This window comes from Leuciscus leuciscus (assembly GCF_965113295.1).
Source record: "Leuciscus leuciscus genome assembly, chromosome: 20".
NCBI classification, from domain to species: Eukaryota; Metazoa; Chordata; class Actinopteri; order Cypriniformes; family Leuciscidae; genus Leuciscus; species Leuciscus leuciscus.
Genome location: NC_138744.1, coordinates 14769029 through 14794922, shown reverse-complemented (window position 1 = coordinate 14794922; position 25894 = coordinate 14769029). Strand labels below are relative to the sequence as shown.

The 25894-nt window shown below is 37.1% G+C and overlaps 2 protein-coding genes across 5 annotated transcripts in view; one reads left to right on the top strand and one right to left on the bottom strand.

The window, feature by feature from the left end:
* Nucleotides 1-6: 6 nt before the first annotated feature.
* epb41l4b (erythrocyte membrane protein band 4.1 like 4B) lies at nucleotides 7-23980 on the top strand. Its single transcript, XM_082150991.1, has 23 exons — nucleotides 7-809; nucleotides 5240-5344; nucleotides 5652-5694; nucleotides 6347-6425; nucleotides 7850-7894; nucleotides 8376-8428; nucleotides 8544-8664; nucleotides 9512-9599; nucleotides 10808-10896; nucleotides 10991-11060; nucleotides 11478-11647; nucleotides 12235-12350; nucleotides 12522-12552; nucleotides 12700-12733; nucleotides 13626-13741; nucleotides 15233-15372; nucleotides 16826-16935; nucleotides 17033-17116; nucleotides 19008-19072; nucleotides 19189-19284; nucleotides 19360-19483; nucleotides 21707-21801; nucleotides 22037-23980. The coding sequence occupies exons 1-23, from the start codon at nucleotides 561-563 to the stop codon at nucleotides 22098-22100; spliced, it is 2187 nt and encodes a 728-aa protein (XP_082007117.1). The 5' UTR covers nucleotides 7-560; the 3' UTR covers nucleotides 22101-23980.
* esrp1 (epithelial splicing regulatory protein 1) overlaps nucleotides 23921-25894 on the bottom strand; it is a 15429-nt gene continuing 13455 nt past the window's right edge. For all 4 annotated transcript variants that reach the window (XM_082150995.1, XM_082150993.1, XM_082150992.1 and 1 more), the window contains exon 15: nucleotides 23921-24833. In XM_082150995.1, coding sequence (XP_082007121.1) covers nucleotides 24723-24833 — 111 coding nt within the window. In that variant the 3' untranslated portion in view covers nucleotides 23921-24722. The remainder of the gene's footprint in view (nucleotides 24834-25894) is intronic.

Here is a 25894-nt window from a genome sequence, read left to right as displayed (position 1 = left end):
GTGACGGTGGCTCGCGTGAAGGTAACCTCACCCTGATCACTGGGTTGGCTTACCAGCAGGTAGCGCTGCCTCGCGCACACCAAACCGAAGAGGAAAAAAAGTTTGAGTGTTGCTCTGAGATTTAACGCTTGCGCAGAACAGGTTGCCTGGCCAGTTCCTCTGGTTGACTTACCTGAGAGGTACATCAGTTTCGATCAATAACAGAAAGGAACTAACGCGAAATCGTTCAGCAGAACCTGGACTGCGGTGAGGATAAGTTTAATTTAAGCGCAATTACTTTTTATTGAAAGAAAGATCAAACGAACGAAAAGACCGGAGTATCTTCCCGTGGCTTTTGGCAGGTGCGCTCGTGTTTTCTCGCCCGTACGCCACGAGGAACGGAGCTCGTGACAGGTCGCCGTATCCCGACTTGTCCCTTCTGCATTGCACGCCTCAGTCCGGTAGACGCCGCCTTTCTTCGTCGCGGAAAGCCTGTGAAACAGCTGGATGCCTTCCTCTTGAGAAGTCCGGTATCGGTGCCGTTTTCCCTGGTTGATTAAAGCGCTGTATCGCGGGGTAAGATGATGGGTTTTCTGCGCAGGACGTTTAGCCGTCGGTCAAAGCGACGCTTTCGGACATCAGACGAGCTGGACGGGACCGGCAGAGGCGGAAACGCAGTGCTGCAGGCTCACCAGCAGCAGGTGATTCACGCGCCGACCGTAGTGACCGGGGGAGCCGTAGTCCACATCCCCGCTGCGGGCAACAGCAAGGACGCCATCACATGCAGAGTCCTGCTGCTGGACGGATCGGATGTCAATGTGGAGTTACCGGTGAGTGAGTGGAGGACTTCGTTAGCTTTACGTGAGAGAAAACTAAAGTCACCTTGATTGTTTTGAATGTAGTATTTAATGGCAAAGTTATGTTGTGTGTGTGTGTGTGTGGCCGGACGGATTTCCCCGGTGTTGGGTCCTGTCCCGGTAGTTGAAAGGCAAACAGATGGTGCTCGTGATCCCGTCCTCCTGTTTACTTCCCACCTATAGCGACCGCTCAACCTGTCACACACAAACCTGCAGATTCCCTCGAGCACTGGGAGCTTTCACTGAAAATGAAACAAGAGAGAGAAAAAAAAAAAACACGCACGGAATTCCCCAGCTGATTTTCTTTCTCTCCTCCTCTGTCAAAGTGTTTTCCAGAAATTATTTCCCCATTTGTTCACTGAGGTCGACGAACCAGTTAGGCGCTTAACCTTTGGTCCCTCTTTTGCAAGTCGCGCCGTGAAATGGGTCGATTACTGACTGACATTCAATATCTCATTTTTAACACTGTACCTCCTACTTTAAGTGTAATTTTGTTGTGAATTTGAGTTTGTACTGTATTTATTTTATTTATTTTTTATGATCGTTATCAGCACGGTAGTACCACAGTACAGCTAAAAAAAAACAAGTAATATCCATTAACTTACGTATCTCTGAGAAAGTGTCAGTTTGTTTATATATTTATTCTCAGCCAGTGAAAATACTCCAAAAAGAAACCAAAACAAGGCTTTACCTGCCACCAAGCAAGACAGGAAGCGGCTAGTTATACTACCTACAAACGACATCGATTTGTAATATACTTGCTTTCTATATAGTGCATAATAAAACTGTGTATAATGGAATTTTTCATTAATTAATTGTTTATAAACAATAATACAAATATTTATAGAATAATTGAACATTATTAAATCGTTCTTTTAAAATATATGGACTTTTAACACTTATGGAACTACATTAAAGACTGTTATGTAGGGTATCTGTATGCTATGCCATTATGTAAGCTAACTAAGCCGGACATTAATGGTGAATGTGTGTTGAATGTAATCAGAACCTACTACATCCATCATGTTGTCATTGTCATGTGACCATAACACATCTGGTTTAAAGAGAAATATTCCCCATAGTCCCCTTGAGATCTATTACCACCAGACTAACACAATAGAGCATGTTACCAGTGCGTTGCAAGCGTACGTCTACTGTCAAAAACCTGTTCATCAGGCAAAATCTGCTTCCACACCACTCAAATGCTCTAGTCTAGAACACGTGAACATAGACAAATGAAAATGATACATAAGTGTGTCATAAAGAATAACAGCACTCTTGGAACATCACTGGGCCAAACAAATTAGAGGACTAGAACAATTATATAATTAGATTTAATTGAAAATATTTCCTCCTTCTCAATTCTCAGTTCACATCATATTATCGTTTTATATTTCAATGACAGTGTTGCTGATCGCTGGTTTATAAACATGGCTGTCATAGTCAGGCAATGTTAAGCCATACAAGTCTGAACATGTCAAAGAATTTATAAAATACCTTTTGTGTGTCAGCTTTAGCTTTAACAAATCATAAATTCCTTTTGATTTGACCATCTGAAGTGTCATCTGAAACCCAAACATCAAACCTGATAATCAGTTTAATTTCAAAAGTGAATCATTTTAATTTGATGCAGGACTAGTTTGTACTACTTTGTGTGTATTGAGAACAGAGAACCGCTCTAAAACGCATGTCGATTTATGTATGTTAAGGGTTGTAGGTCAACCTGAACAGCAGCAAGTATCAAAGAGAATAATAGCCACCCCTGCCCCCCTCAGGGTGTGTCCCAAATCCAGCCACTCTCCTCTGACACTTCAAGCTATTTTTGCTCTGGCCTTGGTTTGTGTGCACCTTACATACAGTATGTGTGTGTATTTTCCTCTGTCTTAGATTTTGTCTGTGTGCCTTGTGGAGCTTGTCTAAATATCAAGGTTTCGAGCCTTTATCAAGACTAAATGTTATCACAATAGACCAGCATTTTCAATTGAAAAACAATAATGTCGATGTCTCTAATCCTTCAGGTCATTGTGTTATATTATTCAGTGAGCTTTAGATGTTTCTCAGCATATCAAGCTTATACAGTGGCTCCAAAACGTATTGGACACTCAAGTCAATGTCACTGCATTACATTAGAAAATATCAAACTAAAAGAAGTGACTATGCCACACAGTCCAGTTTTCTGTGTCAGATGATCCTTCAAAAAAAATTTCTAATATGCTGATTTGGTGCTCCAGAAATATTACTTATGAGTGAAAAGAGTTGTGCTGTTGCTCAGTATTTTTATGAAAACCATGATACGTTTTTTCAGGATTGTTTGATAAATATAAAGTTCAGAAGAACAGCATTTATTATTGAAAATATAAATCTTTTGTCACATTATAAATGTTTTTACTGTTGTTTGATCAATGTTTTGATCAATTTAGTGCATCTTTGCAGAACAAGTATGAATTTCTTTTTTTCTTTTTTTCAATCTGACTGACCACAAACATTTAAATGGTAATTGCAAAAATGGCTTAGAAAATTGGGGGCCACATCTTATATTAGCTTCTCTAAAATTAGTCTTTGGTAACTCCAAAAGAATGTTCCATTTCCAAGTAATGTCATTATTGACTAATTTCTTATACCCTGTAGAGATGCTCATTCAGGATTCCAAGATGGGTTTCACTCAGAGAATACTTCTCATTCTCATGATAACAGGAAGCTCATGCCATTTCCATGACCTATTCTGATCATGTGCTCAATCCTTCGCCTCACAACATCCCCGAACCAACAAAAGAAATCAATCATGCTCCGTTAAATGGAACAAATCAATAGCTAAATTCCAAATGATCTGCATTCGTTGGAAAGTTTTTGATCTCAGTGGATGCTGGCCTTGAAAATAAACGGACCATCATGAGCTATTCTGGAGATAATCTCTTCTTTGTGGAGGTTTCCTTTTCCATTTTTTTTTTTATCTCTCTTTGGCTTTTCAAAGTGTGTGTCATCATCTGTCAAATTACTTTGTAATAAGACTAGGTTTGGGAGAAAGGTTTGGATTTGGAATATTTACAATATATTTGCCATGATTTTGTTGGCGATTTAAAATGAAAGTTGGCATGAAATTAAAATTGACCTTATTCACTTATTTACACATTAGTCTTGTGGTGAACAGTTAATCTGTGAAAGTTAATACACACACACAAAAAAATTCTGTCTTGGTAATCTTATCAAAATAGCTCCACGTAATCAAAATCAGAAAATTTTCTTCCGCTCTGGAATGGCGTTCTTTCTCCGATGATGTCAGTTTGGTGGCTTTTGTAGAATATCCTTAACCACTCCCCTCCAACCGTCAGTCTGCTATGAGCGAGGGATGGGGAGAGGATGTGAGCTAAAGTAAAACCCCTGCCTCTATTCAATGTTCAATTTCACTTGGAAATATGTCACAACACTGAAGTAAAGTCGGTTGCAACTTCCAGTTCACTGCGACTTTAAATATGAATATTGCGACAATTCTGATGCACTTTTGTTTGGCTAAAAATATAAGAGTACTTGTAAGAGTATTCAGACAGATCTTTTAATAGCATTTTAATTTAAATTCAGCTGGGAAAAAAATCCAGTTCACGTCTGTGAATTTTCAAACTGTCAATTTCATTAATTCAGAGCTTTTATTCAACGATTTACTTTCCATCATCACTCTGAAATTCTCATGGATGTCCCCGTGTTACATTTGTAATATATTAAAGCGTTTTATTAAAGATATAGTAAAGACACTTCTATTCAAAAGTGGGGTCAGTAAGATTTTTTATGTTTTTTTTTAAAGAAGTCTTATGGTCGCCAATGCTGCATTTATTTGATCAAAAATACAGTAAAAACAGTAATATTCTGAAATATTATAACACATACTGATTTATATTAAAAAAAAATCTGAATTCTTTAATAAAAAGAAATAGACATTGATGGTTATATTATCAATGTCTTTATGGTCACTTACTGACCCCAAGATTTTGAACAGTTGTGAAGATATCTGTTTTCGTTATGGAAAATTAAAATTACTATATTCGTCTTTGTGTTCATTTAAAATGGAAAAAAAAATTCATTAAATTTATTTTATCTTTTTATTCTTAACTAGATTTTTATTGTATGTAACTGTGGTTCTTCTGACAAAACAAAAATCAAGACTAAAATTGAGATGAATGCCAAGATATTTTAAGCTATATCACTCAGCCGTGATGAGTGCATATGAAAATCAATGCAGCATGTACGTCGCTGTGCCTATTTCAGGGCCATCGAGCCCTGCGGGCGCACTGGAGCAACTTCCTGCCGGCGACATGCTCCACAGGTGTCCCCTTAAACTGTCACAAGATCAGTGTGAAGCCCCAGGCTTTCCGCACTTAGTGATTTATCTGTGTTAAATGTATGTGTTTCAGAAACATTCCAAGGGACAGGATCTGTTTGATCAGATTATGTATCATTTGGATCTGGTGGAGGCTGATTACTTTGGTCTGCAGTTCATGGACCCAGAGCAGGTTGCGGTGAGTGGCACTCAATAAGCGTTCGCGTGTGTGTGTGTGTGTGTGTGTGTGTGTGTGTGTGTGTGTGTGTGCGTGCGTGTGGCAGTGACCTGTTTTTCTATAAGCTGCAGCTCTTAGACCAGAAATGAGAAATGGAGTGTGTCAGTGTGAAACAGCTACTCAACATCAATCAGAACAACAGGATTTTCTTTTCCTCAGCACTCAGAGTAATAACAAACTCTTTGTCTTGTTCCCCCTCCCTCCCCCTCCCTCCCACTGTCACCCCCAATCCTCCCATGCTGTTTTTCACATTTCCTTATGTTTTCAGCACTGGCTAGATGCAGCCAAACCCATAAAGAAGCAGATTAGATGTGAGTAGTCATAAGACATCTCACACACACACACACACACACAATTAGTTCTTGCAGAGTTGTTTAGTTGGCTGGTCGCAGATGGCTGATGACCTTGGGTTCATAATCTACTGTTGCCGTAGTGACTAGTAGTGACAAATGTCTATGAGTGTATACAATGGGCGTGATTAGAGCCAATCCCAGTGTATGCTGTGCAAGACACACCCCACGCAGATCACCAAAGAGAAAGTTGTTGGATGGAGAAAGTGGGAGATGGAAACAGTATCAGTATAATTTGATTTCAACACAGATTTAAAAGCTTTCCGGCCATGCAACCTGTGTGCAATTCAAAAAAGACTATGTTGTCAGTGAAAAGAGGCCATTGATTGAGTCCCTGTAGTGTCTTCTCTTTATTATAGCATAACCGCAATAGTACTACCCTTCAGAATTGTATATGCTTTACAACACTTTTAAAAGCCGTTGAGTCACACTGAATCAACATTAGCTGACTTATGCCTGTCTCTATGACAACAATCTTCCATAACCTTCAGGGAGAGCTTCTTGTCTTTTTTGTTCCCTTTAAAGTTTATGTACAAATTTTATTGTAATAGACATTGTGTCTGTTTCATTCCAGCGTACACATACTCTTACTAATAAAATCTCTCTGTTGTAGATGGACCTCCATACAGATTGTTTTTCAGGGTAAAATTCTATTCGTCAGAGCCCAATAACCTTCACGAAGAGTTCACCAGGTAAACAACAGCATTCATATATGCTTTTACCTTGTGTCTAACTGTCTTCTAAGGCACTATAAAAATATCATAAAAAGGTCATATAGGGTTAGTGCGCCAGTCTTCTGAAGTGACTTAAAGTTACACAAATTTATCATATAGCTTCAGAAGACTTGAAACACTCTTGAGAGTGAGTACATAACATTTTTGAATTTGGGTGAATTCTTTATTTTATATTTTTATGTATTAGTGATACATACTAAATCAGTTATCAGCTGATATTAGATTTTTTAAAATATATCTGTATCTGTCAATATTAAATTGTGCATGGTAATTTCCTTTGCTGAAAGTTAATCTTTAAAAACACTAATAATTTAACAACATTATAAATGTAATCTTTAGCAAATCGTAAAAAAATAAAAATCATACTGTGCATTTATAATTTTATGCTGCATAATTCACTTGTAGTATTTCAAATGATTTGGGTATTTATTTATTTATTTTTTGGTTGGTTTTATTTGTAATTTATTCTGAAATATTAGCGTAGAATTTTTATATCACTCATTTATCGAATATCAATCATAACATGAAAATAATTGGTAACACTTGACAATAAGGTTCCTTTGTTAACGTGAACTAACAATGAAAAATACTTCTACAGCATTTATTAATCTTAGTTAATGTCAATCTCAACATTTGCTAATACATTATAAAAAAAGTTGTATTTGTTAACATTAGTTCATGCACTGTTTTTATTAACTAATATTAATAAATGTTAATACATGCTGTAAGAATATATTGCTCATTGTTAGTTTATGTTAGTTCATGCATTACAGGTAGGGTAGGCAATTGTGGAGAGGCTAGCAATTGAAAGCTAGCTTTGAAAGCATGAGATCCCACCTTCCCTTCAGAGCGTCTCCAAAACCACGCCTCCTTCAAAACACATGAACACACACAACAGATTCTGCAAAGCGTCACGAGAGACGGTGTTAAATAACCTCATGTCTCAAAGCACAACATTACAATAATAATCAACTCTGACTTGTACCACCTGACTGCTGCAGCTGGAAATAAATATGTTGACAGGCAGGTAGGACATCGCGTGATAGGACGAAAATGTATTGGTCCTGAGACTTCCACAGAAAATATAAGTACATGCTTTAATATTTAGACCACTTCTATTATTGATTGCTATCAGAATGTGAAGAGAGTTTCAACCAGTATAACAAATTGCCTACCCTACCTTTGACTAATGTTAAAAAATTAGACCACCTTATAAAGTGTTACCAAATAATTATCTGCTTATAATATTAGCCAGTATTTTAATGTCAGTTCATCCCTAATAGTATGTATGTAATATTTAAACCTATCTGAACTGTAATATTCTAATTCAAAAATATTTGACTTTTTACAGATTTATGACTGTGTAACCACTTCTTTTGCAGGTATCTCTTCGTACTGCAGCTTAGACAAGACATACTGTCCGGCAAGTAAGAAATTACGCTTACCTCACAGTGAGATACACACAAACATGCACACGCAGTGGAAAAAGAGAGGGCCTTTCATATTCTCCTTTTTGCCCGCTGTAACGCCTCTGACCCTCCCTCTGTCACACGCGCACATACAGTGAGGCAGGGTTTCTACCGGGGTCCAATAAAAGCTCTTTTTCACTGTGTATAATCTGGGTCTGGTCTCCTGGGTGCTGCTCTGCTCCTTTTTAATAAAAGAAACTCCAATGAGAACCAACACACGGCTTCTAATTTAAGAGCACAGATACGATCCGACACACTTTCCCACACAGGGTGCACATACTTTCTTACATAAATACTCGTCATCTCACATTTTACGGAAGTGGATTTTGATCATTGTTTGAAAACTGTCAGTTGCATGTTTTGAAAGCCACTTTTTATATGCTGCAAAAACATTTACAGGCTGTTTTAAGGGTCATTAAGTCTCTCCTTCTGTGAGCAGGTTAAAATGTCCATATGATGTGTACGTGGAGCTCGGGGCTTATTGCTTACAAAGTGAGTTCTGTGTTTTTAATGGCCAGTTTGGACTTCTTTTTTTTCATGTATTTGCATATTTACAGCAGATTTTTGCCTTTTCATTTCCATTTCTTTCTATTTTTTGTGTTTATAGGTGAACTTGGGGATTGTGATCCATTAGAACACTCTATTGTGTTGGTATCAGAGTTTCGCTTTTCACCCAAACAGACAGAGATTATGGAGGCAGACATCTACCGCAAATGGGCTGAATGCAGGTAATGAGTATGAATGACTATTTTGTATCCCCACCATACTACAGCTAACACTATGTCCTAACATACAGGTTAGAAGACTGGAAGTGAAAGTACTATGTAAGTTGACTAAGCCAATAGCCAATCAGAACACATTTGATGTTTAGCAAACAACAAACAGAGGTTACCGGTCTGGTTAACATATTTATCGCTTGACGCTTTGTCACGTCACACCTGGTTAGAACACGGTGTAAGATTGAGTGCGTTTTGAATTAAGTCCTTAAAACAGATTGTCAGTGTTAGTTATATTTGCTTGTGATAATCACACTTGAAATGTTTACATGCATTTCACACAGACTCCAAACACTGTCTCCCTGTGGTTTTAATTAAATCCTCAGCTCTGCATTTGATCCTGTTTTAAGGTCAATCATCAGTCAGCGCGTGCTACTATACAAGTATGTGCTCAACTGCTGATCAGTCCCTAAGGATGAGTTGTTGCATTTGTTTAAATGTGTCTGGATTGTTTGTTGTTCTTGGAAATTAGATATTTCTAGACTTTACAGACTTTGGGGTTGAAAATAGAGAGCGTAAATGTAAGACCGAAACATTGGCTTGAATTGAATTCTTACAGATAATGTCAGCCAGTGTAGAGATTTGAGCAGAGCAGAAGTTTAATGTGAGAGGATTTCCACAGGTTAAAAACAAGTGCAACAGAACGTTTGGATGTGCTCAATGGGACATATGGCAGATGCTGTCAGGCTGTGCAAGAGGGAGTTGCTGTAGTCTAGCCATAAATTGATGGGGTATTGGACAATGATGAGTTATGGTGTTCATTATGGCTCATGAGTTTGAATGTTACATCTCTCTACAGGGGAACAAGTCCTTCTCAAGCTGAGCTAAATTTCCTGAATAAGTGCAAGTGGCTGGAGATGTATGGAGTGGACATGCACTTTGTGAAGGTGAGATCACTTAAGCCCTATTCGTACAGGATTAGTTTTACATGGAGAGGTGGGGTAAAGTAATTATTACCAGAGTTTCTCAGTGATTTTAGTCCCGTTTGAATGTGCAATTTAATTTAATTTCAACATGGATAGTATCCGACGAAAAAATAAAATTATACAATTAATAAATAGAGCCAAATCGCAAAAAAAAACTGCAAAGAATACCCATTTTAATATCAGTGTCAGGTAAGAGGTAGATGCTGCTCACTTATGTGGGTTTATTATAAAAAGTCACCTCTATAAACTCATGAAGTTTACTTAAATAGGTCGAGTGGTAAAAAACTAGTCCCGTCCGAATAGGGCTTTACTTTAGTTAATTTACATCCTTTCAGTCCTCGGATTTCAAGGATTACAGTTCTTAGAGCATATTCAAATTCTTGGGTTCATATTTTGTTATCTTCACCCTCTTATACTTTCACAACAGCAGAGTTATCTATAATCGCTCTATAATAATGATGTATTTTACAAAAACAATCTTCTAACTGAATAATAACTCCATTGCATCTTTCTATATCAGTATTAAAACAAATTAAAAGCTGCATTATACCTTCACAACAGCATATGCCACTACAGTAGAGGAATTAATCTTTATAATAGCAGTTCTAGATGTACTATCATGCTCCCATTCATCCACCCATATGCTCTTAAAATGAACTGATATTAGGATGAAAACTGCGGTTCAAAAGCAAAAAAATAAAAATAAAACTTCTACCCAACAAGGATGCATTAAATTGATTAAAAAAAATGTGTCAGTAAATATATTAATAATGTTACAAAAGATTTCTATTACAAATAAAAGCTGTTCTTTTTTACTCTTTTCATCAAATAGAAATTCATCAGCATATTAGAATGATTTCTGAAGGATTATGGGACATTGAAAACTGTAATGATGAGTAATGATGCTGAAAACTTAGCTTTGCCATCACAAGAATAAATTACACTTTAAAATATATTACAATAGAAAAGTAATTTTAAATTTTTATATTATATCACAAATATTACTGTATTCACTGTATTACTGTATTCACTGTCTTGGTGAGCATAAGAGGCTTGTTTCAAAAACAATTAAAAAAATCTTACTGACCCCAAACTTTTGATCAGTGGTTTGTATAACATACTTTTGAAATTAACACGGTGTAAAAGTGCTGTATACTGACTTTGTGCAGGGACGGGATGGAGGAGAATATGCTCTGGGACTCACACCGACTGGAATCCTTGTTTTCGAGGGATCCAGCAAAATTGGCCTCTTTTTTTGGTGAGATTCACAAATACACACTCCTGTTGTTCTGACTAGTGGCTGGATCATTACTTTCCATCTCAACATGCTGGTCATAAATGTTTCCAATTAGGCCTAAAATAACCCGTCTTGACTTCAAGAAGAACAGATTGACATTAGTAGTGGTGGAGGATGATGAACAGGTGAGTTTACAAAACTTGCACTCACTTATCTGTGCTCACACTGTAGGATACCAAAATTATACATGTAAAAATTCCTCTAGCCTATACCTTGGTGGATATGATATTTATATTTGCCGTCAAAATAATCAATATTGCTGTGGAATCATATGTTTGTAAACTACATTTTAATTTTGCTTAATATTTTTTAATGTCAGAGGGCCAATTAAATTGAATTTCAACTTTATTCATGCTAACTTCGTAGTTACTTTTCTTTTTTTTCACACATTAAAAAATAATAATAATTATGATATAATAATAATAAATTAAAATTAAATAAAAATATATATTTAAAAATATAATCTTAAAATATTAAATTATTAATTTATAATAATTATAAAAAACCCTGTTCTATAATGTTAAGTGCTTTTGTGTGTGCAGGGCCGAGAGCAGGAGCACACGTTTGTGTTTCAGCTGTCGAGTTCTCACGAGTGTAAGCACTTATGGAAGTGTGCAGTCGAGAGCCACGCCTTCTTCCGGCTCAGACAGCCAACCCACAACACGAGCAACCGCAGTGACTTCACACGCCTCGGCTCACGGTTCAGATTCAGGTACATACACGCACATGTAGGGATGTCTCGAGCCGATCCCTAAGATCTGTAACGGGGCTGATTAAGCATTTTCTTTTAACTGATCGGTATTGGCTATCCTAAGCACGATCCTTTATTTTACATCAGCTGTCTAATAAATCCAACTATTTTCCTAAAAGGAAAAGAAACTCAAATGTGCGTGTTTGATAGCGGGTGCTTTCTAACCGTTTTGCAATTATTCTGCTTATTGTGCATACAAGAAGTATTCATAATTGTGACCACACGGTCTAGTTTACAATGTCTAACATTGTAACAGATGTTTACATCTACCAATATAATTACAATACTAATTGCTATATTGAAATTACTCTGTGGTGATAGATGCACATTTTTTTTAAATTTGAGCTTGGATTGATTTTAATAACTTGAATGTACTTAAAGTGTGCACCAATAACTCGGAAAATACAAGACTCGGTATTGGCAGATATTCAATATTAAATGACTCAAAAAAAACTTGATCGAGACATCCCTACACACATGCACACCTAATTCTGGCAATATATTTATCCTTTTGCCTTTTTTAAGTATGATGTCGTTTGTGCTTACAGTGGAAGGACCGAATATCAGGCCACACATAGTGGTAAAGTCAGGAGAGCAAGCACTTTTGAGAGAAGACCAAGTAAAAGATACCCATCACGAGCCCAGTCTATGGTCAAGGCCAAGGGTAGGTCTGTGTGACATATGCAGTTTCGCCCGTCAATAATCAACCTAATGCATTTCTGACATGCTTAATCTCTGTGTCTGCCCTGCATCTGCCCTAAACCCTGTGAATGGTGCTTTAATGCAAATACCACATCACACGTCATGTATATTTGACTGATTTTGTCTTCCACAGCCATGACTCCAGCAAAACATCCCCATCTAAGGTAAAGCCACACAAACACAATCATGAGCACGCAGATATAAATTTTTTTTTTTTTTTTTTTTTTATATTTTGCAGTTGTGTAATGAAAGGTTTTTATATTTCTACTGGTTGTAATTATGTACTGAAAGATTCTCTCTCTGTTCTGTAGTGCACAGACCAGCCCTGAGCCAAGCTTAACACCGGTACTCTTTCAATATCCTTCTTACTTTATATGATTATTTTAGGAAGAAATACAAATGTGCATTTATTAGCTACATCAGGGGCTTTTAGACTGATATCCTATTAGCTACATCAGGGGCTTTTAGACTGATATCCTAAGGTATTTATTTATTATGTGAATTGTTTTAAGGCTGCCAAATTTAACATTAACTCAACATATTAATTAAATATATTTTTGTAAAATTATATATTTACAGTTTCATTCTGTTTTTAAAAGAGGCTGGAAATCATGATTGTTTTACTTTATACAGTCCCAGTTTTTGTAACCGTTAGAAAAGTGGGTTGAAAAGCACTATTCTTTGTATTTATTGTGAAAGGTTCAATAATATTATATTTTATGGAAGTTTTTAGGGTACTTTGCAAAGTGAACATCATATTTGGAGGTCCTTTGCAAAAAGTTTGAAAGCTACAGAGAAAAAAATATGAGATGGGACGAAAATTATATTTCAGCGCTTCAGTATTTCCTTCCCCCAAGAAACTTTGTGTTCGCTCACAAAAGCAGTATAGTTTTTCCTCCCACCTCATATTATTTCCATGACACAAATCTAGCAAGCAAATGCAGTTTCTCAGGGGAGTGCAATACTTTAGTAAAAGAACGCAAAAGTACTAAAGTATAATTGTTTGGAAAAAAAGAAATCATGTCCCTTTAGGGATTCTGTAGAAAACCCCTGAGCCTTGTGACTAATTTTAATCTCGAGTATCTAACATATTCAAAAAAAATATTATGAGCAAATAATTCAGCATGATGATATTGGTTTTTACATTGACTGAGATTTAGCAGACTGAGTTTTAATGCTTAAGTAATTGGCAAGAGACTTCACTCATGTGAATCATAGTTTTTCTGTTTCCCTCCAGTATAAACACAACATTCCAATTGCACAGGAACCCTGGCAAAGATCACATCCACCTAGTCTGACCTCTCCACTATACGTACAGCCCATGGAACTGGGATATGCTCCGCCACCACACAGGTATTACATTTGATCTACCAAGATAAAAACCTCTGCCAGTTTTTCAGTTTCTGTCACAAAATGTAGGCTGATTTCATCTGTGTTTCACCTGCATGTGCATATGTGTCTGATTTAGACCCTCCTATGTGGACAGACCCCCTGCGAGCAGTGGTGGGTTTGGTGAGAGCGGTTTGATTGAGCGCAGTGGCAGGAGTGTGTCTATCGTGCACAAAGACAAAGTTATGACTGCGCTCTGAGCATGTGAAAGGGTGTTTGGATGAGCCGCTCACCTTTGTAAAAGAGACTGTTGAACGCTCGCATCCAACCACAGTCAGCCTGTCATCCTCAGTCAGCCTGTCATCCTCCATCATCATCTCACCTGCAGGAGTCTCATTCATTGCTTGTGATCATCCATCAGGTCTCATCCGATCAAATGCACCCTGAGATGGCAAAAACATATTCAGCGTATGCGGACCTTGACGTCTGACAATCTGCATGTTAATAGCTTTTTAGGGTTTTGCATGATTTACGATAAAATCTAGAACTAGCAAATTACCTGAAAGACAATGCCAGGATATGAAACTGCTGCTGTTGTGGCTTAATATTCGATAGCAGGGTTGCTCAAAACATCTTTAAAATTACTGAGAGGAATGCAAGAACACCCAGAAGCCAGACTGATCGCCCTTTTTCTAGATTATAGCATATTTTAGCATTTTAACTCATAGATTTGTGCATATTATGTCTGAAAGTTTACTATTAAGTGCAGATCACTTATATATCATTCCAAGACGAGCACCTACCTGTTTACAAACCCTGATTTACTTAATTTAAAATCACCTCGAAAGTACTTGTGACATCTGTTCTATATGTGCTAATGATCATTACGTATTTGCTGAAGTGTTAAGTTAGAAATCTTTGTGTTTGGCCATCGAAATCCGTTCAATCAGCTAGGGATGGGGGGGCTTTTAATGATTACAGTCTGCTGCAATGAGACCTGCCTTAATAAACGTGTTGTTTACGCTAATCGACTCCATTTTATTGATTATGTAAACCCTTGACATTTGCTTCTCAATTTTGTATTAACATTTGCACTGTTCCATTTTCTGTTTAATAACACCATTTGCATAAACACGTTGTTGTTGTGTGTCCATCCATTGAAATTACTTTAATAAGCACTCTGTTATTACATTAGAAAGCTGCGTGTGCATGTTTCTGCACGTCATTTTACTGTGGTTCTTCATAACATGTTACTTGAAAATAAATCAATAAGTACCAGTACCAGGTTTGCATTGGTTATAAGCTGGTTGGTTAATTGTGTTGTGAATGTATAGATCAATAAAGATGACATATGCCATTCTGCTGCATGTGTGTTGGTGGGTGGATGTATAGATATATATGAATGAATTTGAAGGCCCCTATTGTTCTCTGACTCTCTCCGTCATACGACCAAAAATAACGTAGAGCTGTCATATACCATTGTACTCTGCGTCATTGTTGTGCGTTGTTTTATAGTTTCCCTTTGAGCACTGCAGACACCCGGAGGTTTAGTGTGGAAGAGAATGAAGCTCCTCATTCTGGAAAGATCCATCGCTACAACCATCGCCATGGATATGAAAAACAGGAAGCGTTATGCCTCACGACAGCTAAACCAAGTGAGTCCAAATCTACTCGAACTTTCTGAGAGTTCTGTTGTTCACAACAGTTCAATAAACAATAAGCTATATTGAGTAACTTACATTATAGACATTTCGTTAGATGTTTTTTCTCCCCCAATGCAGAATGGTTGCGCGTGGTCACAACTGATTCGAACTGTGATTCGTTCTTAAATAAATCAGTGTTTGAACGAGTCTGTTAAGTAAATGATTCAGTGACTAATGGTGGTTGCCTAATCGATTTAACCTGCAGACGAGGTCAATGAAAAATGCCACTATTGCACTGACACTGACAACAATAACCATACATTTATAATAGGCCTTATTGTCCCAATTTTATAGGAATAGCCAGGTATGTCCACCACCCCACACCACAGCTATGATACCGACACTGAAGGAAACAGTTCAATTGACAGCCAATCAGAATCCACCCGACTTTAACGAGATTGATGGTGCGTTGCGTTCAAGTCCTCCTGGAAGTCGTGTTTACGACGGCATGACATGTGCGTTCAAGTCATTTTCGTCGGAGTAAGATGGCGGTGTGTACTTTCTCTTAATTAATTAAACAAAAATACAGCAAGGTTCTACTCTAGTTCTAGAAAATGAAGAACAAAGAAATGTGCATCAAGTGTGCTCTGCTTTTTTATGTTTTTAATTAATTTATGAAGCCACTGCAAACTTTATCGTTACATATTACATTGTTATATTATAATTCCATCATATTCCGTGCAGGTAATTAGCTTACTTCGCTGTAAATAGAAAAGCCTGACAATATCACTGCTAAATACCTTTTCTCACTGACACGCCCACAACTAGTAAAGATCGGAGCTTAAAGAAAATCCCGAGCTCCCCACTGGTATTTACGACATTGTGGTGGCGTTCATGTGCGTTCAACTCGTAAATACGATCTATACGAGATGACTTGAACGCACCATGAGCATTTAAAGCGGCAGATTACACGTTTAACAGAATCGTTTCGTCCGTTGGTGTGGATGATAATATTGTAATTAATTGTTATATTGATCTTTATAGTTGAATATTGAATTTTAAGTGGCTGTGAGAGACAGACTTAAAGTGATAGTTCACCCAAAAATGAAAATCCTTTCATCATTTACTCCCCCTCAAGTTTCAAACCTATATGAATTTCTTTTTTTCTGCTATAAAAGAAGATATTTTGAAGAACTGTAACTGCAACCAAACAGTTGATGGGCCCCATTGACATCCATAGTATTTTTAAAATATATTTTTATACTATGGAAGTCAACGGGGTATTCACAGAAGAAAGAAATTCATACAGGCTTGGAACAACTTGAGGGTGAGTAAATAATGACAGAATTTTCTTTTTTGGATGAACTATCCCTTTAAGGCCCGTAAAAAATAATATTAATAATTAAATAAAATAAAAAATAAAAAAATCAGAACATGTATGCTGAGATGTGATTGTTTACATCAGAAGCTTGGGTTATGTCTCCTGGGCTCTCTGATGAGTTGGATCGAGCTCTGCAGAACCAGCTAGAAACAGAACCTGCAGCATGGCCAGCCCTTCACATCAACATAGACATGGTAAGTTAAGAAGATTTCTACCTCTTGGATCACAGAAACATTTTTAACGCTGTCTTATGTCATATAAATAAGTATTTCATTCTCTCTGTAACTACAGGCAGAGGAAAAACCACTTTCAGAGAAAAGTCTTCCTTCCTCCCCTGCGGTTTTACAGGAACAGCTAAAGAGCAACATCTCTAAAGTAACTGCTCGTACTGAGAGACAATTGATTTATCTATATGTATTTATGCAAGGTACCTGTAAAAACAGGTAATTCAGCTAAAGGTGGTCAAGTTTAAAGTTGCGATGAAACTGAAGTTGCAATTATCTTTTCTTCTGCATTGTGACGTATCAGAGCGTAACTGATAATACAGCCCCTATTTCCAGAAAATAATGTTTTTTTATTCAAGAATCTGTGATTTGTTCAATCTCTTGAACCTTCATTTAACTGACAAAAATACAAAGAAAAGATTTCCAATTTTTTCACTGACCAACTTAATTATATTTTGTAAACATAAACAAATGCAACAGACTCCAAAAAAGTTGGGAGGCAAAATAAAAGTGACACAAGAACAAACCTCATTGGTTCTCACACATCAAGCAAACATGCATGAGCTTCCATATATCATAACTGATTTGTGCATTGATGAATGCTTATATGCGAATAAAAGTCTAAATCTGTTCAGCGTATAAAGCGATCGTGTCTCTTCAGAAAATTTGGACTAAACCACTCCATTCATATGGATTAGATTTACGATCTCTTTATGAACTTTTTGAAGCGTCAAATTGGTAGTTGCGAAGCTGTCAATGAAGGGACTGAAATCGCTCAGATTTTAGTAAAAATTTTGTCATTTTTGTTTCGAAGATAATTAAGTCTTACGGGTTTGGATCGACATTAGGGTTAGTAAATGATGACAGAATTTCCATTTCTGGGTGAACTAACCCTTTAACATAGTCTGCTGCTTCAGCACATTTCAGCGTATTTTGGGGAAAAATGGTCATTGAGTTCTCAGTCACAAAGACGAAAGGGAATTTCATCTGCGACAAGTGCAAAAGCAAACATCTGTAATGGAATGGGGGTGCATCAGTAAGCTTGACTTGCATTATGTGTGAAGGTACCATTGACGTGGAAGCATATATTGGGATTGTACAAAGATAACTTTCTTGGAAATCAAGACAATGCCAGGCCTCTTTCTGCACGTGCTACAACAAAGTGGTTTCATAGACACTCTGCACCATAGAGAGGATGTGCTTGACTGGCCTGCCTGCAGTCCAGATCTGTCTACTATTGAAAATGTATGGCCCTTCATGAAAAGGAGAATCGAACAAAGACAACCTTGCACTGTTCAGTAGCTATCTTATATCAGGCGAGATTAGGCAAAAATTCCACTTGCAAAACTGCAACAATTAGTATTCTCAATTCCCAAATGATTAAAAAGTGTAATTAAAACGAAAGGTGATGTGACGCAGTGGTAAATATGCCTCTGTCCCAACTTTTTTGGAATGTGCCATCAAACAAAACAAAAAAAATTATATTTACAAAATACAATTAAGTCAGTCAGTGAAAACACTGGAAATCTTTTGTCAGTTAAATAAAGGTTCAAGAGAATTAACAAATCACAGATTCCTGAATTGACTGCATTTTACAAAATGTCCCAAATTTTCTGGAAATGAGGTTGTAGAAAAAGAAAAATGTAAGGCGGGAACTTGGTTCTATCCATCGTTTGTTGATGGGATGGAGGCAGATCAGAATGCGAGCTTGTGGACGATTGTAAGAAAGGGGCAGAGTTTAAGCGAACTAAACTATTAGTCCGTCATACATCACTAAAGTTGTTTCCACATGAAGATCGAGTTATGACATTTTAATTAAACATTATGAGTTAAAAAATTAAATGTAAATGAAACTCATACTTCAATGAATTAAATGCTGTTTTTAGCTGGATTTCTGATAAATGTCAGTATGGATAACTACAACTATACGCAGGGTGCCTATAACAGTTTATAAAAGCACAAATACTGAGGTTACACAATGAGGGCATGTGACAGTAGCAGTGAGATGATGCATAGCCTGTGCTCTACTCTCTCTACTGTAGCGAGCCACCCAAAGTGATAGTGGAACCTCAAAAGGGAACTCCTCAAGTGGAGACCAAACTGACAGGTGAGGTACTAACTCTGGAAGCTGGTAAATGTCTCAGATGATTTTCAAGCACCAGAAACCATCAAGCGTCTTTGTCTCTATGTGTTATATTCACTGACTTCGGCTTCTGATCTCAGGTATCCCAGCTCCTCACAGGATTCAGGATCAAGCAGTCTGAACATAGAGAAGCCAAGAGTGGACCGGCGCAAACGCCTCGTCAGACAGTTCAGCTTGTGAGTCACTAGGCATTAGAGGCATTTTAGATTTAACAATGAGGACTCTCTTGAAATATTGTATTTGTCCTATAGTAACCATAGTGATGAAGATGACCTCCCTGAGGCACTTGCAGCCATCTCCTCCCAGTGCAGTATGGTAAAATCCTCATCAAACAGCTCCTTGGACAAACAGGTCCAGCCACCCATATACCCACCGGTAAGACTTGTGTGTGTGTGAGAGAGATAACTGGGTGAACTGTCCCTTTAAGTTAATGACAGTAGGCCTACTATTCTTAAAAAAAGATCTAATTTCACACACGATTAGTGTTGTACATGTTTGTATAACCTACATGTAAGTGTTTTGTTAAATTATGAAATATATAGGAAATATGCTGCAAAATGGGAAAACATTGTCACTTCATACTGTCACACATAGATCAATGTATGTTCCAGTTCAGTCGACACAATCCGTCTTTATTTAGCGAGTGAATTAAAAAAAAAACGATTAAAGTCAGTTACCTTAAAGGTGCAATAGGTGATCTGGGAAATGCTAACTTTAGCCTGCTAGCATTGAAAGCATACGATCCCACCCTCCTTGCAAATCACCATCCAAAGCCACGCCTCCATCAAAGCACAGACCAGAAGCGAGATTGCATAATCACATTATGAAATAAATGTTTTTTTTCCAAAACACCTTGGCCACAATTATTGGCACCCCTAGAATTTTTTACGAGTAAAATATTATCTCTGAAGTATATTCCCATTAATATTTACCTTTTTTTTTTTTGCACACCAGGGTGACTAGGAACATGAAATTGTCTAGCTATGACTTGTTTCACGGGAGTTTAAATATGAAGAAACACAAAGGCCACATTCCCTTAATCATCCATCACAATGAGTAAAACCAAAGAATATAGTTCCGATGTGCATCAAAAGATTGTTGAGCATCACAAAATAGAAAGTGGCTGTAAGAAAATAGCTAAAGAATTGAAAATCCCCATTTTGACCATCAGGGCAATAATTAAGAAGTTCCAATCAACTAAAGATGTTACGAATCTGCCAGGAAGAGGACGTGTGTCTATATTGTCTTAATGCACGATGAGGAGGAAAGTTTGAGTGGCCAAAGACTCTCCCAGGATCACAGATGGAGAATTGCGGAGATTACTTGAGTCTTGGGGGTCAGAAAGCCTAAAGAAATATATCAAACAACCCTTACACAACATGTTGTTTGGGAGGGTTTCAAGAAAAATCCTCCTCGCTCCTCCAAAAATAAACTCCAGCATATTCAGTTGTCAGACATGACTGGAACTTCAAAAGGGAAGTACCCCATGCCTACGGTTAAATACACTGCTGGATCTTATATGTTGTGGGCATATTTTTTTGCTGGAGGTCCTGGACATCTTGTTCAGATACATGGTATTATAGATTCTAGCAAATACCATAAAAAATCTAAACCTGACTGCTTCTGCTAGAAATCTTATAATGGGCCGTGGTTGGATCTTCCATCAGAATCAACACAAAAATGGATAACTGAGCTCAAAATGAAGCTTCTGCCATGACCGTCCGGGTCCGTCCCAGTCCCCTAAACTGAACCCTATAGAAAATGAGTGGGGGGAACTGAACAGAAGCACCAACATGAACTTGTGAATCTGAAGGATCTGGAGAGATTCTGTATGGAGGAATGGTCTCTGATCAATTGTCAGTTGTTCTCCAAACTCATAGATTTTTGCGAATATTTTGAATGAAATCTGAAAAGGATAAACAATGCAGATTTATTTTTTACAACCATTTTTGATTATATTTACCAGGGGTGCCATTAATTCTGACCACAACTGTATTGCAGTATGCTTCCCTCTTTAGTCAGATGTACCCTGGTTACGATGACGCATATTCTCCCCGAACCCCAGCACTGTTCAAATGGTTGCATGCTCCTACTCCTTAGCCACCCAAGAACAAGAGCAGGCACGGCCATTTTCAACTAAAAGTCACCATGAAATCAAAATGGACAATTCTTATTATTTTAAGTAGTTTTTTTGCTGTGCTTATTATAAATGATTGATCTGTGAACATCAATATATTTTTTTAATCCATGTTCCCTTGTAATCTTTAATAAAATCAACTTACTCAAACTTACTTAAATCAAATTACTCGCCTATAGCGGTTAATTAATTGGAAGTCTTACACATTCACAGGAAATAGCTTACTTTGCGTTGAAAAAAAAGATGGATACTGCATGTTTTAGTCACACCATGTGATTTTATTAGTCACAAAATAAAATGCAACCACTGTTTCTGATATACATCCAGTGATATGCAGTAAAAGTTTTGTTTGGTTTCTTAAACGTTTGTGCAAATCAGTTCTATCTCAATCTAAATCACAATTTAACCCCTGGAGATACTGTATTTGACAATACAAAGACATTGTTTTTTTCTCTCCATAGCAAAAGGAGACTCCACATTTGGAGCATGACAACTCCCCGCTGTTCTTTCCAAGTCCAGTCCCTCACCTGCTACCATATGCGACACATACAGAAAGGTAACATAAACACACAACATTCAGGCTCTTTCCAAAATCTTGAATAATTCCACTAAGATGTATATTTTCCTACTATATATCTGCTGTCTCTCAGTGATTAGTCATATCTTTCTTTTGTTATGCATGTTTCTTCATTTTTCCTTCCATCTGTTGATGTGGGTATTAATGGGGGTTTTTTTCACTGATTGTTCCCATCCTTCTTTCTGTTTATCCGTCTGTCTTTGTATGCATGAAGCTCTGAAGATCTGCGGATGGAGAGAGAGAAACTGCTGAGGGCTCTGTTAATGACAGAACTCTGAGACAACACACACAACACTTCTGCTTACAGACAACAAATACTACAAAGAAAAAGGAGCCCTTAACCCAATGCACTAATTTATTTCACTGTTACACAGTATATGGACCTAAACAAACCTCCATGTTATAAGAGCTATTTTAGCATTTTGCTAATACCACACAGCAGTTTTTAAAACAGTAACAGAAACATTTGTTTGCTTGTTCTGTTCATAGCATGGCATTGGCGCTGTATGAACTGACAACAATGACTGGTTAACTTTTAATAATTCGTATCACTTGTTTTTCTCAATGTTTTATAATCTGTCAATGGTTTCCTGAAGGGCAGAGTTTATTTAAATGTCGCAGGCTTCGCTTAAAGCTGTGTATAGGCCTAATGTATTTGGCTATGTTCTGAATAGTATACTACTATACTACATATACTATTTCTATAGTATGCAGTATGGATGACCTGGATGACCTTCCACACAGTGTACAGCCGAGCACAGTGCCTGGGTCACTATATCCCACAATTCAATGCATTTAAATGTGACTTGTGAACTTGAATATCAGCTGTAATTTTTAACATCTTTTTTAAATCATTATTTAATTAACCAGCCCAAAATACTTTTTTACATTTACGTATTTTGAATACATTTTACATGAAAAATTTTATAAAAAAAAAAATTACAATTGGATCAAAATAACTTTTTATTTCCGATATAATTAGAGACACTTAACCTGAAAGCATAATGAGGTCATGCAACTATATTACGGTTTAAAACGTGCCCTTATATATTGTACTGCATCAGATACTATTTTTAGACAGTGTATATAGTTAGTAGGCTATTCTATTCTGAACATGTGCTTTAATGTCATGCAAAGTTAAAGGTTTCTAATTTATATTTTGTGAAAAATTGTACTGCTATCCCTAATATACGTTTCATATGAAACTGCAGTTTTATACAATAACTTCCTTTCTCTCTTGTAATATAAAAACAAGGAAGATATTTCCGGAAGTACATTGACGAGAGATCAAGCTTTGATGATCACATTGCCCACTAGAGGGCATTAAATACACATTTCAGGTTTGCCTTTGAGAAGTAGTTTAGGAGCAACAAAATGAGATGTAAACTTTTTATTTTCTTGTATACAACTTGATTCTCATAAGGGAGTGGAGCTCCAGTGTTAATATTTTGATATGACCACACTGTAAAAAAAAAAAAAAAAAAATCTATTTAATGTAGCTCAATCACTTTTTTAGGTGTGGAAATGTAAATACAAACATAATGAGTCAGTCACTCAATCCCTCAGAAATATTGTTAAATTTACTTTATTTTAAGTTATTAAAAAATATCAAAATAAAATAATACTTTCTCCAAACAGCCAAATTCTTGATTTCTCATTTCTAGCGATGTTAAAAATTACAAATATGATGGTAACAGATCGGTAACATGAGTGAGTTGTGCTTCTGCCTGTTGGCATGTGTGGGTACTAGTACAAATAAATCACACTGATTATTTCACTGTCATACGCTTTACTCCTACTGCTCATAAAAGCCTAAACATGCAAATTACTCTTAGTATTTAAAAAAAAGCACAGAGTATAATAAATGAGGCACATTGGCATAAACAAACGGGAGGGTACAGATGGGATACAGCTGCAGGTCAAAAATAAACCTGTTCACATTCCAGCAGATGCACACAAACACTCTCCTTAATACACAGACAATGGGTGAAAATACACCAGTGTGCTTTACAGCAGGCCCGAAAACACTCTCTGAGTGCAGTAAATAAACACACATGCATTGACTTTTGATTATGGTGCATACACACACACACACACACACACACACACACACACACACACACACACACACACACACACACACACACACACACACACACACACACACACACACATTCATCAATTGGGTTACATGTACTACACATACACACATCAACAAGCACATTTATCTATAGATTTTGTACATTGATTGGTACGGACAATACATATTTTTCTGATGCATGACACAGGTATAAAGCACAAAAGTAAGTTGTTCCTGATTCTGAGCTATTTTGGCGAAATTACTAGCAGAACTACATGTTTCAGACATCCACGAACTGCGTTGTGCGTGGTGTAAGGATTTGGCGAATCTTGTAAACATGTTATAACAGCTAGCTCTGTTAACTTCATGCAAATTTAAACCTTCAAAGAAAAAAGAAAAAGAGTCTTGAGAAGGTCTCTACACATTCACACATTCTCACGGTAGAGTCACATCAACAGGGAGGCACTAACACACTTTTTTTTCTGGTCCTTTGGCTTAAATTTATGGTTTCAGTAAAAGTCTGCCTTTGATTCGGCATCTATGTTTAGACCCTGGTTTGAGAAGCTATTTCCTGAGTGAACATCACTGCATGTGCATGTACACGAACATACAAACTCACACTCACACGTCTTCAGCAAAAACCTTATGAGCAGAATATTAGCTCTAATGCATAAAAAACAATGTACAATATACATTAATGTCAAAATACATATAACTATTTTAAAAATTCTCATATAAATAGCATAAATGGCATAAACTGCTTTGTTTTGAGGGGTTTGTTGAATCCACCAAAGGGGTGTGGCCTCATCAATAGATTGGCTTAAAGCAACTGCAAGTCAAGATAGGCTCCGCCTCCTACAGACTGGTCCCCAATAGGATGCTTGGCTGACAGCATAGAAGGGAGAGTTACCAAAGCGTCGGTGTTGCCGGGCTGAAGGAGACAGGAAGAAATTACATTTACTCAAGAGACACATGCTTATGCCTCATTATTTGTAATAAGCCCCACCTCAAATGAGTGACAGCCCTCCTACTGACTAACTAGCAAACTGCCTGAGGCGAATCTACAGCCTGCATGGGAAAGACGCACATTGTGGGTGTGCATGGCAGGAGTCACAGCTGTTTTTAGAATGGGTTCATTATCCCATTAGGCAAACTAACAGAAGGAATCACTCCTGTGGTGTCAAATATATGGTGTCCGCTTCCAGATAAATATTCTGTTTAATTCACAGTACTACTCAGTATATACTATTGCTATATTAAAATAATAATTGCTAAAGATGTCATACATGTGTGTGTGTGTGTGTGTGTGTGTGTGTGTATATATGTGTATGTGTATGTATATATATATATATATATATATATATATATATATATATATATTTGTTCATTATGTATTAATTTGGTGCATTGTTTATATATGTTTTCGTTTACCTGACCTCGAATGGCAGAATAATAACAGTGGCATCCCAAAGCAATAGAACAGAGAGACAGCAGTCAGGTTGGAGTCAAGATTGAGCAGGCCAATGCACCGCACCTTAACTGCGTGCGTGTGTGTGTTTGTGTCTGAGGGAATTTAGACCAGAGGAACCTGTTTAGCTCATTGAGGGGGTGTGACAATGCAACTATGCGATCCTGTTACTCAAACCCACTAAAGCATCTAAATCTTCAATGCTGAGCACTGCAGGGCAAAGGACACACCTTAATGTTCCCTACAATCCAGCCCTGCCCTTCTTATAAACACACACACACATTTCTGATGTGGAACAAATTAGGACTTGTATTTGGATCAGTAGCGCTCATTAACATTATGAAAGCCCATTTGAAGCTGCTTGCTAATACATTTAAATTCTTTAGACGTCATCAGTGAGCTGTAAATAATTTAGACTCTTGCTTTTTTGGCAGAAATTTAACTAAAATAATCAGAGAAATGGCATGAAAGAAATTCCTCTCTTCCTGAACTCGCATTGGTATTATAGTAGAGTTGTGGGAATA

What these genes read in the sequence shown, in the direction of transcription:
- epb41l4b (XM_082150991.1), top strand. Translation starts at nt 561, where the DNA reads ATGATGGGTTTTCTGCGCAGGACGTTTAGCCGTCGGTCAAAGCGACGC. An exon ending in ATGTCAATGTGGAGTTACCG is followed by an intron (nt 810 to 5,239) that starts GTGAGTGAGTGG and finishes TATGTGTTTCAG; the next exon opens with AAACATTCCAAGGGACAGGA. An exon ending in TAAAGAGCAACATCTCTAAA is followed by an intron (nt 17,117 to 19,007) that starts GTAACTGCTCGT and finishes TCTCTACTGTAG; the next exon opens with CGAGCCACCCAAAGTGATAG.